This window comes from Nannobrachium achirus (assembly GCF_963921795.1).
Source record: "Nannobrachium achirus genome assembly, chromosome: 2".
NCBI classification, from domain to species: domain Eukaryota; kingdom Metazoa; phylum Chordata; class Actinopteri; order Myctophiformes; family Myctophidae; genus Nannobrachium; species Nannobrachium achirus.
The window spans coordinates 58745408-58757650 of record NC_137811.1 but is presented as its reverse complement, the minus strand read 5'-3'; the positions used below and the strand labels follow the sequence as shown (position 1 = coordinate 58757650).

The 12243-nt window shown below is 43.0% G+C and overlaps 1 protein-coding gene across 1 annotated transcript; it reads left to right on the top strand.

Annotated features, from left to right (window-relative positions):
* The first annotated feature begins 2862 nt into the window (after positions 1 to 2862).
* Positions 2863 to 10195, top strand: preb (prolactin regulatory element binding). Its single transcript, XM_080745614.1, has 10 exons — positions 2863 to 3021; positions 4455 to 4647; positions 4934 to 5132; positions 5527 to 5780; positions 5971 to 6051; positions 6146 to 6273; positions 6602 to 6775; positions 7761 to 7833; positions 8578 to 8737; positions 8862 to 10195. The coding sequence occupies exons 2-10, from the start codon at positions 4513 to 4515 to the stop codon at positions 8954 to 8956; spliced, it is 1299 nt and encodes a 432-aa protein (XP_080601740.1). The 5' UTR covers positions 2863 to 3021; positions 4455 to 4512; the 3' UTR covers positions 8957 to 10195.
* Positions 10196 to 12243: the final 2048 nt, after the last annotated feature.

The window sequence follows — 12243 nt, the reverse complement described above, 5'->3', positions numbered from 1 at the left end:
CGCCCTAGCCAACTCGGGAACAATGTAAATATGCCCATATATGGAGATCTCTGTAGGACCCGTTTTGACCATCTGTTTGCCTGTTTGTCTTTGAGTCAGCAGAAGTGATGTCAGATATAGAGATATAGAGATCTCTGTATCTGTGTCCCCTTTATGCCCATATACGGAGATTGCGTCCATTGTATGTCACAATGAGTCAGCGCTTGCGCCGATACGTCCATTTATGCCCATAAATGGAGATGGGCGGCCGAGCGTCTAGTCGGCGCCCTGGCCAACTCGGGAACAATGTAAATATGCCTGTGTTGTCATAGGAGTGTGGGGTCATGTGGTGTACGTGATGTCAGAGCCTTTTATGAAGTGATGTCACAATGACACGATTTCCTCCGGAACAGCCTGATGTCAACAATCAGCTCCGCATAAGGAGATTCCGAACGTTTTGCGCCGTTTCGGAAAAAACGTGCGTCGGGTCGGGTCGAGGCCCGGCACTGCACTCCGTGCCGCGGCGGGGAACGCGCGTGCCGAATCTGAAGCCGGTGGGACGAACGGTTCTCGAGATACGCGGATTACAGACACACACGCAGACAGACAGACACGCAGAGACTTCTCGCATTTAATGCCCCACCCTTTAATGCAAACCCCAATATACCTGTTGTCATAGGACCCGTTTTGACCATATGCCCATATATGTAGCCCATATGGAGATCTGCCCATATGCCCATATATGGAGATCTCTGTATATCTGTGTCCCCTTTATGCCCATATGAGTCAGCAGTGCCCATATGCCCATATATGTAGCCCATATGGAGATCTGCCCATATGCCCATATATGGAAATACATAACCATGGCATTTTGTGTTGACTCATGTTGCGTACGCGATGTCAGAGCCTTTTATGAAATGATGTCACAATGAGTCAGCGCTTGTGCCGATTTCCTCCGGAACAGCCTGATGTCAACAATCAGCTCCGCATAAGGAGATTCCGAACGTTTTGCGCCGTTTCGGAAAAAACGCGCGTCGGGTCGGGTCGAGGCCGGGCACTGCACTCCGCGCCGCGGCGGAGAACGCGCGTGCCGAATCTGAAGCCGGTGGGACGAACGGTTCTCGAGATACGCGGATTACATACACGCAGACACGCAGAGACTTCTCGCATTTATAGATAGATGAGCCATGTGGCGAAACAAGAAGCGGAGGGGGAGAGATATATAGTCTGTTGACTGTTGGTAGCCTGTATGGCATTCCTCATTTTGCAGTAGAACATAATGTAACCCCATGTTTGTGCGTTGTGCTAAATATGGGTTGAATGAGGTCAGTGGCACCCGATCTACTATGAATCCCTGCATTCGATGGGGAGAAATTGCTCAAAAATACCCTCATTCAGTGGAGTGGAATTGTGCAATTTTTGCAATGCAGTTCACCCAGATTACTGGAATTACCTGTACTCTATTTAGCCCACGCAACGCTTTTCTATTGGCTGTCCTCAGGGGCACCCCGCCCACCTCGTTCAGACCCAGATTGCAGCTGGATTGCAAAAATGTAGGGTATTTTTGAGCAATTTCTCCCCATCGAATGCAGGGATTCATATCGGGTGTCAGTGGAGCTCTGGTGTTGTGCCTGGGTGTAGTAGTTTGACAGGTACATGGGTATCCCTGCTACCTTGAGTATCATGAAGACCGGGCCCATTGTCCTCTACCCTGCCCCCCACCCAAGCATAATGAGCAGGGGTTATGTGAGTTCTAGGTGTGAGACCAAGTAGTAGTGTGAGACCTGACTGACCAGTTTGTTTTGAGAGGTGTTTTTAATGCTTGTTGAAAAAAGGAGGGGACCCCTATAGGGTTTTAATTGTCTTTGCTTTCAACCACTTCTTGAGATTGATCTAAGGCTCTAAGCTGATTATTCTGATGATTCCGATGATTGTCCTGTTTATAATCACATCATCTATGAACAATCCGGTGGGCTTTGTAAACCTCATCTATGGAACTAAAAAAGGATGGTAAATATTGTCTCTTCATTAAGGTCCCAATTCCCAAACCTATCAGCTCGAGACCCAAAAGAGAGATTAGATGTTTGCCCTGGGACCCAAACTAGTGAAAAAAGCAGATCTACAAGTAGATCGGTTATTTCCTTCATGGAATTACTGGAAAAAAATATTTAATTTTGTTCATTCATGAAAAAAATGTTTTTTCTTTTTGGGAATGTTTTTTTTTTTTTTTTTTTTGGAAAATATTTTGAACAATAATAATGAAAAAACTAAATGTAGGAAACAAAATACAAAGGGGCCCATAAAAATGTGTCCTCGACCAACAAATGGGTCCCTCCCGATCCAGTGTTTTTGGGAACCAGTGAGGTAGCAGGTAGACAACTAGAAAGATGCAATTCTGGGGAATTGCAAGTGTGATTGCCCTGACGCGAGTCACGAGGAATCCACTGGCATCAATATTAAATCCATATTTTGGAATGCCCATATATGGACATACTGTGTCAATCTCTGATGTGGCATATATATGTCAGTCAACTCCATATTTGGGAAAAGTTGATTTTTTGCATTTTCCCTTTCAAGTCTGGAGAAAATGTATTCATGAAGCCGGCCAATTTGACATATGGCCCAAGTGACTGGAGTGAAGCCATCCGACTTTGCGAAACGGGAATTTGGCAAAGTCGGATGGCTTCACTCCAGTGCCCAAGTGGTGCCACCAAAACTGTGGGAGGAGTAGGCAAAATAAAGTTTATCTGGAAAGATGGATGATGCTGTGGTGAAAAGTTCATTTAAGTTTTGCTGTGGTGGGCGGGAGGTAGGGTGCTTGTCCTTCTGACGTCATTACGCAGAGCACGCTGCTGACGTGTAGGTAGGGAAGTGGCTTTGGGACTGTAGTAGCAGCAACAACACAGCTTCAGCTACAGTTAGCTCCATAGATTCCCCTTCTTCTTACCCCGATCCTGCTATTGACAGCTCACAATGGGACTATTTGCTTTATTACACAGCTGATCAAACATCACCAGAAGGTAAACTGGCTCCAGTGCACAGGTAGGGTAATCCACTTACGTTATAATAATGTGTCCAATGTGACAACACTCGAACCGACCGGTCGTAGTGCTACACTACAGTAAGGGTGATGTGTACCGTTTTCGTGGCGGTGTCGCGCATCGAAAATAGCCGATCTGCAAGCTCACAACGCGTCGCGCCCGCGACGCGCTGTGAGCTTGCAGATCGGCTATTTTCAGTGCGCGACACGGGCGCGCTGCCAAGTATAAACCGGGCATTAAGCTAATGTTGCTGTCAAGTTAAGCCAGAAGAAGCCATCACTGTCTAATGTATTTTATATTGTCTTAAGTTCTGTTTAATGTTGTTCTTTTGACACAATTATTGAGTAGATGTACTGTACCTGTCAACTTTTGGTCCTGATTATGTTGTCAGAGTAGGGTCATCGTTGCAACTTGCAAGCTAAAAGGCTACTTGCTCCCAGCTGGCTTCAGTCACATAAAGGCCACCAACCACATCACCCGGGACATGGGACAAAGCTTGAGGACTCACTGTCCTGGCTTAAACTGGCATCCTTTGGATGCTGTGGAGGGATTCTTCTTGTGCTATGTGCTTAGTTATGATCATTTGGGCCAGGTGTTTAAAACGAAAGACCTTTTTGTACAGTATATGCTTGTACTGTATGTGATTTTTGGGTGGTCGGTGGTGTGGTTGGTGACAGCTGTCCCTGGGCCTGGATGAGGGGGAGGGGGAATGGGGGATGAACTTTGAAAATAATATAATGGGCTGGGGTTCGATCCCCGGCCAAGTCATCCCTGCTGCTTGGCATTCAATTCAATTCAAATTCTTTATTGGCATGAGAAAACATATGTTTACATTGCCAAAGCAAGTGTCAAAGAATTATAATGAAAACAGTTGAAAAAGGGGAACATATATACAGTTGGAGAGGGGGGGGGGGGGGGGTCATCATTGTGTAAACAGAGCTATGTCAACAACATCAGTGGGTGGATTGGGGTTTAGGGAGAGTTCACCCCCAAAATGTTTTTTTTCTCTATTGATTACTCATCCCATGGAGACTTGAATTCATTGATATTCTTTTGTTTTTGTCGCATTCCTAAGCCAATAATTTGAGGAGACTCTTTGTGTCTCCATATGAAACAAAGCAGGCTATCTGTGTCTCCATAGGGAGGAACCACTAACAGTCATTTAGGCCTATACATCACCCTCCAGGTAATGCCAGCATAATACTGTATATCACCCCAACAGACATACCTAGAGCAACAAGAGCTTCGACACCTTAGCACCACCTCCATTGAGGAGTGCGATTGACCTATGGGCCACATAGCCTCAGTAACGCTTCCCAAGGCTACTTACTGGCTAGTTTCTCCTATTGTCCAGTCACAGTCACAGCCCCCAGTAACTCTTTCCTGATACACTTCATGCTGGTTCCCACTAACGCAATGCTCTCGTCTCCACAGGTGTGGGCTCGCAGTGACGTTTTATGAAGAAGCCTGAGTGACAACAGCCTACACGACAATGGGGAAACGGAAGGTGCCAGATCTGTACAGAGCCCCGTTCCCCCTGTACACCATCAAGGTGGACCCTAAAACGGGGATGGTAATCACAGCAGGAGGAGGGGGAGCTTCCAAGACAGGCATTAAGAATGCAGTGGTAAGCAAGCACCCAAAACAGATTAGATTAAAAGTGTTAGTGTTAATATCAGCTAATGATTTGTGCCATCTGGCCTTGAGAAGGTTGTGATAGATTGAAAACTTTATTTGAAGTTCACATAAGAAAAGTACAGGACAGTGCAGTTCAGATACAAGGTCTACTAATAGGATTTAAACTCACAATCATGGCTTGTTCACATTGGGGTCCTTTTGTACTCAATTCATTAAAAGGTGGTTGTAAGGTGGGCTCCACAGTGTTAATTCCTGTTTGTTTTTTCTTCTACCAGCACTTCTTAAGTTTACAGTTGGTTGGAGAGCACCAGTATAGTGCGACCCTGCTTCACGCTCACGATACGCAGACACGTGCCACTATGAACTTGGCTATAGGCGACGGTGTCATCGCCGCAGGGCAGGACGGCAGCTGCAGCCTAATGCGCTTCAAGCAATGTCAGCAAAAAGAGAGCCGCAAAGGTGCCGCGAAAGACGGTAAGGAGGGAAGGGCCTTGAACCGCTTGTAGCAATATTCATGCTTTCACTATATTAATCCATTTTAAAAGCGAGAAAGCATCTGTGTCATTTTAGGTTTTGGCTATCGTCTCTTTCGGGTGGAAATGTCCAAAACTGTTACTTTTCAGGATTCAAATTCAAAAATGGCAAAAGTAGCAGATCGACAAGCTCAAAGCTTGTGGATCTGTTACTTTTGGTAGGGCGTTAATTTACGAAAATATGGAGATAAGCGGTTTCTGCCCAACAGCAACGATATACAGCAGCATATGTTTTTCGTTAAAAAAAACAGGCATTCGTAGAATCGGCCTCAGGTCTTAATGGGTAAAAAAAAACTCCCAGGTGTAGCTCATAACTACTTGTGTTGTTCCCACAGCTGCTAACAGTGAGCAGCAAGGTAATGCCAGGCGGCGAGCTGGGAAAGGGGGCAAGGGAGGACAAGATGGAGGCGTGGCTGCTGGAGACACATCGGAGATGAAGGACGAGACCGCCCAGATCTCTGTGGAGGGCTTTGGTGAAGTGGAGTCAGACATCAATCCTCAGGATCCACTGCAGAAAGTTGTCAGGTTCAGCGCTGACTTGAGCCTTCTCCTGACCGGTGGCACAGATGGGCACGTCAGAGTTTGGGAGGTAAATGATTCACTCAACTTAAAAAATATATATACTTTTTATGTTTTTATATGATTCTTTTATGTTTTGTAAAAAAAGAAAAAAAGGGAAACACTAGTAAAAAAATATATATATAATAAAAAGGCAATATACCACCTATGACACAGCTATTACACGATGATCTTAATTTTTTATGGTCTTACTTCTCCAGTTCCCATCTTTGAAGAAGAAGTTTGATTTCAAAGCTCATGAAGGGGAGGTTGAAGACTTGGATATCGGTCCAGGGAACCAGGTGAGACAAAGAAAACCTCTTCTTGTTCTAGAACTAGACCACAGCAACTACTTTATTGGCTCATAACTAATGATTGTGCTCTACTCCTATATAGCATCTTGTGACTGTTGGTCGGGACTTTATCTGCAGTACATGGAGTGGTGACCAACTGGCCATGAGTCTTCGCTGGCATGAGAACATGCCCCAGATTGCTGACAAGGCCTATCGCTACATGGCTTGCAGGTAAAATTGTTGTTACGCCTCCGCAAGCCGTAGCTGGGGCCATTATGTTTTTGGGTTTTCTGGCCATCCCAACCTCGTGAGCATGATATCTCCGGAACGGCTTGAGGGACTTTCATGAGATTTGCCACAAACATCCACTTGGACTGATGGATGAGCTGATTAGACACTGTGACCTCACAAAACATGTTCATGAAATTCCTTCAAAGCCTTCATTGATTACGTACAGAATGCTACGAATCTGGACGGACACAGATAAATTGCAACTTTTTTTTAAACTCATTTTTTAAAACAGTATATATGTAATACATTTAATTTGTTTTTGATTCAGGTTTGGTAAGGTAGAAGACCAAAAAGATGCCCTGAGGCTTTACACCGTCCAGATCCCCCACAAACGAGAGAGAAAACCACCTCCTTGCTACATCACCAAGTGGGATGGGAAGAGCTTTCTGCCTATGCTGACGGCACGGTGTGGCAGTGAGGTTATCTCCAGTCTGGCTGTCAGGTACGAGGAGCTGAACTGTTGAACCTATAGATAAGGTTTGGCACGGACTTTGGGCATGCTTGTATTCTGAGACATTCAAGTGAAACACTGTACACAATTGAACCCATTTAAGACCTGAGGCCGATGTTACAAATGTCTTCTAAACCCTAACACACCGCTAGACTAGTCAACCTGCGGTTCAACCTCTCCAAAACCACTAGGAAACAGTTTGTTGTCTTGTTTTATACAATACTTTTTTTGCTATTTTGCTTATTCCAAAATAAGAAACTTCATCATTTCATCATTAATCATTACATGAAAATCTTTTGGTTCATTGAGGATTGGCCTTATAGATGGAAAATTGGAAATGTGTCTGTTTTCTGTGTGTTTCCTTAATCTTTAGACTACGCATGTAGTTTGTAGCAAAATCATTGTCTAAACGTCCAAAATAGGATTGGCATTTTTAGCTTGTGGCCCTTGGACATTTTGTATTTTGCCGAGTGGCCCCTGAGCCATCTAAAGTTGAGTAGCCCTGCCGTAACCGTTTTCTGAAAAACATATGTTGCTATTTCAGTGGTTCTCAAACTCTTTCATGTCAAGGACCCCAAAAATGTATATGGATTTGGCCACAGACCCTCCATCAAAATATCTTTGTGCCAGGGACCCCGAGATGCAAAGATTTGAGTTAAAAATGTTGCTTTAAAAAAAATATCAATTCAAAGATATTCAAAAATAGCATATCTACACGCTCACAGTGCGGCTCAGCTATGAGCTTGTATATCTGCTATTATTGAATAGCCAAATTATAAATATAAAACAGTTTCGCACTATACACAGATTTAATTGGTTAAAAACACAGAATACCAGACGTTGAAAGATACTGCATACTAAAATAGTTGTATTGTTATCCCCTGTTGTGTTAATGTAAAAATAAGAGAATCCATACAAGATATATTGTCTAGTCTAGTGAATCCAAATGTTTTATTTTCAATCTTCTCTTCCATAGTGACTCGGGGACCTTCATTGGTCTTGGAACTGTGACAGGATCAGTAGCTATCTACATTGCTTTCTCGCTACAGGTAGGAAATATGCATGCACACCCTGCAAACCCACAACTGGGCAAACAAACTAATCAATGACAAATGCCACAGACAGAGACTGTAACCACATTAACCCATGACAGAGGTCTTCGGGTAGGTCTGAGAACCGAAATTACCCGGGATACGACCCGGCACAGTGTGCTGGGTCTGGGTCCATTCACAAGAAGTGACTTCAGGGCCAGGTCGGAGCCGCCACCGTATGTCCCGGGTCCTGGGTCTCTGACAGTGAGATCGCCGGTTCCACTGATACCCGATTGGACCTGGCGATTGGCTGTCACAGCTGTGAATCACCCCCGCTCCCCCGGTTTTTTCTCCTCCGGACAGTGAGAGGCTTAAGTCAGGAAGTAGAGGCGCTACTTTTAATGATAAACAATAACAATATGGTCTTTTAATGATAAACAATAACAATATGGTCTTATGCGACATAAATGAACAACATTAGAAATGGCTAAGAAGAAAGAATACACGTCTAAAGAAAACGTGGATTTTCGGCTCCGACATGTCTCTGTTCTGTCCGGCTATCGGATCTCACATTTCTAATAATACGCGGGTCCATTTGGGTCTGGGGAGTTAAAATTGGACCTGTGACGACCTCTACCATGCATCCCTTTTTCAGGCAAATGTTCAACAATGTTCAAACATAAGCTTGTTGATCTGCTAGTATATATGGGTTAGTTGAACAAACCCTGTACTTAACTCCTTTGTCCCTTTTTCTCGCTGCAGAAGTTATACTACGTGCGGGAGTCCCATGGAATAGTTGTGACAGATCTGGCATTTTTGCCTGAAACTCTGAATGGCAAACGCTTAAAAGGGAACAACGAGGCAGCCATGTTAAGTGTCGCGGTGGACAGCAGGTGCCAGATGCATACTGTACGCAACAGAAGTAAGTGATGCCCAAATCACCCCAAAAAAGTAACACGTCTACACCACACTTTTTCTAAGACGACATATGTCAGAGTGACTCACCCTTTCCTGTTTTCTGTTGTTGTTCCTCTCCACCTGGGCAGATTCCTTCCCCATATGGCTGGTGCTGATGTTCTGTGGCCTCATGGTGGTGGGAGCAATCCTCCTCCTGCAACAGCTTTTCCCAGGTTTCATTTAAAACATTCAGACATTGTCGTGTGATTATCAGACAGCCTGGATTGATCTCAAGACAACTTGCCACAATCAACATCAGCAAAGTAGTAATCCGGCCACGAACTCCATTTACCTACATGCCTGTCCCAGCCCAGTGTGGGACTACTACAACTCCCACAATGCTCCTGTCCTGATGCAACCATGTGAAGCCCCTCCAAAGCATCAACATTGACTCGTACTTGCTTTTATTATTCCTCTCCTGGTCATGTTCACCCTTGGCTTGTACTCAGGACTGCTCTTTTCTGTCGTCAAAAAATTGACTCAAGACACACCATGAGACGGTGGTTTTTATTTGCTCTCATCATATCAAAACATGATCTTTATCAATCAGTCTTAATCTATTTTTCCTCCTTTGGTAACTGGAGTATTGAAGTGCTCAGGTTCAGATAAAGAATTCACAAAGGGTGGGACCTTTTTTATTGAAATATTTAAGGAATATTGTAAGTATATAAATATGCTTTAAAATGATTGGCATGCAATGTGTCAGATTTCTTTCCATGCATACACGTTTGATCATGATCGCTAGTGGTAATCCCTTATATTTGAACTGTTAATTTTCCATTTTGTCCACTAGTGGGCAACATAGACCATACATCTGGTAGTACTCTGAGGGTTTGCGCTACCTATGCCTACCATTGCTAAAGTCATTGGCACTTAACTTTTCTCCATACAAATACAGTATACAGCTATTCAATGTGTTTTTAGATTACTTTGCTTAATTGAATGTACCATGCCAGTATTCAGGGTTATGTACATATAATATGTCTTCATATAATAAGACTGCGGAAGATTGATAATTAATGTGATTACGTGGCATGTTCTTTGAGAACAGGTTTGGAAAATACAATTTCTGAGTACTCTGATGGCAGACAAAATGTCAATGTCAATTGAATTATGTGGATTAGGCAGTCACTTTAATATAAACTATAATTGCTGCTCATTCTAGTATTTGTACGTCCACGTTGATGATTATTAAGGCTACTATGCAGTTGTAACATTTCTACGGAAATGTTTAAATAATGGCTTTTTTTAATGTGACTAACCAAGAGCCAGAATAAATACAAATATGTAAATAAGTAATACGATATAAAAGAAGGATTCTATATATATATCCGACAGTGTGACATTGGTCACTTGTGCTGTATCAAACCAGCTCGTTCTTTGTAACTGTTCAAATGCAAATATTAAGAATGATGCTCTGTCAGGGCGAATTAAAGTCATTAGGTTAATTGGGGTGGGACTGGCCACTATCTTTTGTTATGGTTATTACATTTACATATTTTTGAAACTGCAATGTATTAGTTTACCCCTTTCCAACTTTATTTTTTTCTGAGGAAGAACAAGCAAAGAAAGTGGAATCTAAAAGACAGAACAGAATCATTAACATTTTGTTTAGCTGCCTGGAAGCAAACCTACTGTATGAACAATCTGGGTTTGTGTATAAAGAAAAGCACCTCCTCTACTGTATCCTTTGGTCTTCTGCTTCTCCAAGCCTGAATGAATGAAGAACCACTAATCAGAAATAGTAGTTCATCTGGGTTTGTTTCAACCAATTAAACGTTTTATTGTAATCTCCTTTGTTGAGCTTTAAGGGTCTTTAACCGAGGAGCGATGGCCCTTTCTCTTTCTTAACGTTCCTTTATACCCGCTTTCAAATAATGTCAGCAGTCCAGACGTCTGGTTCTCTGGGCACCCCGAGTACCAGCTCCACTCCACTGCTCTCCGCTCCATCACTCCAGAGCTGGCATTATTGCAGAGCTGGTGAGGTTGCCAGGATACACAGCACTGTGTCCAGCAGGGGTGTCACACCAAATTCTGGGCCCTGGGTACTTTAACTATTGAAAAATAGCAGACATACAAGCTCGTAGATCTGCAATTTCTTTTCTTCTTGAAAATGTGTGCAATTAAGCCTTTGTATATTTCAAATCCTTCTAAGGATTTTTGAAAAACCTATGTTTCTATGTCAGTGGTGCTCAAACGTTTTCATGTGAAGGACCCCAAAATGATATGTATTTGGCCATGGACCCCCAGCTCAAAATATTTAGTTCCAGGGACCCCCCACCCAGAAGCAACATTTGAGTTACAAATGTTCACTTAAAAAATACATACAGTATATTCAAAGATTTGCACACATTTTCACAAGCTCGCAGCGCGGCACTCGGTGCTGCGCTGTGAGCTTGTAGATCTGCTATTTTTCAATAGCTAAAGTATAAAATAATTAAGGCCCATCCACCTTCTTGCCCCCCCCCCCCCCCCCCCCCCTTGTGACGCCCCTGGTGTCCAGTACGAATAGTGCTCAAGGCATAATGGCACACAAAGATTAGTGTGAGGGACAGAGTGAAATTAACGACTAGAAGAGGCTACAAACTGGATTGTTGATTGCACCACTTTAGAGACTCTTTTATCCAAGAGGAGTCTTTGCCGGTTGTTTTGTGTGGCCTCCGTTGCAGGCATGTTGGCTGCAATCAATGTATTACTTTGGCTCAGGCACCGCCTAGAATAGATGCTTTGGCCCTGCACACATTGGATAGCAGGCCTTTTTTGATTGCAGCTTGCTTGCCAATAATTCTTTATTTGAAAAACCTTTGATCTAAACTGGACTATAGTCAAGAAGTGTGCTTTGTGCCCTCGATTCTTTTCTGCTATGCATTGCAGTGTCAGTATTTTATCTCGGTGATAAGCAGTCTAAGAACCACAGGTATACATGAGAATGCATGTGCAGCAGCACAAACTGTGGTGCAAGCAACCCTTTAATCTGCTTTTCCAACAGGTGGCACCATACGTATGGTAAATGTCTGAGTAGTAGAGTGGTGGAAGTCCCCATATTGTTGATTTAACCTACATTTTGTTGGGTTGAACAATCTTCCCACACATATCAGGCCTCTGCAGATGGATTATGGGGGCATGCATTTCAGACACTCGACTAAATCTTAACCACTTACTTTACCTATATGATATTATTCTTTGTATGACCAATTGTAAAAATGTTAAATAGGTTCATGATGCATTGTAAGCTCTGCTGTTTTCTCTATTTATCTTAATTTAAATTAATAATAGGGTTAATGTGGTTAACATATATTTTGGTATTTAATTGTTTTTTTTGTTAAATAGTGTTATTATTAAACATGAATATATCATATATAATATACCGTAATATCAAATATATCAATCCCCATTTCTCAAATGGAAATGCATGCATGTGTTTAATTCAGTCTGACCAGAAGCAGGGCTAAAACATAAAAAATGAACGAT

Coding starts and splice junctions, on each gene's coding strand:
- preb (XM_080745614.1), top strand. CDS start 4,513: ATGGGGAAACGGAAGGTGCCAGATCTGTACAGAGCCCCGTTCCCCCTG. Junction 6,052..6,145: donor ATATCGGTCCAGGGAACCAG/GTGAGACAAAGA, acceptor ACTCCTATATAG/CATCTTGTGACTGTTGGTCG. Junction 8,738..8,861: donor GCATACTGTACGCAACAGAA/GTAAGTGATGCC, acceptor CCACCTGGGCAG/ATTCCTTCCCCATATGGCTG.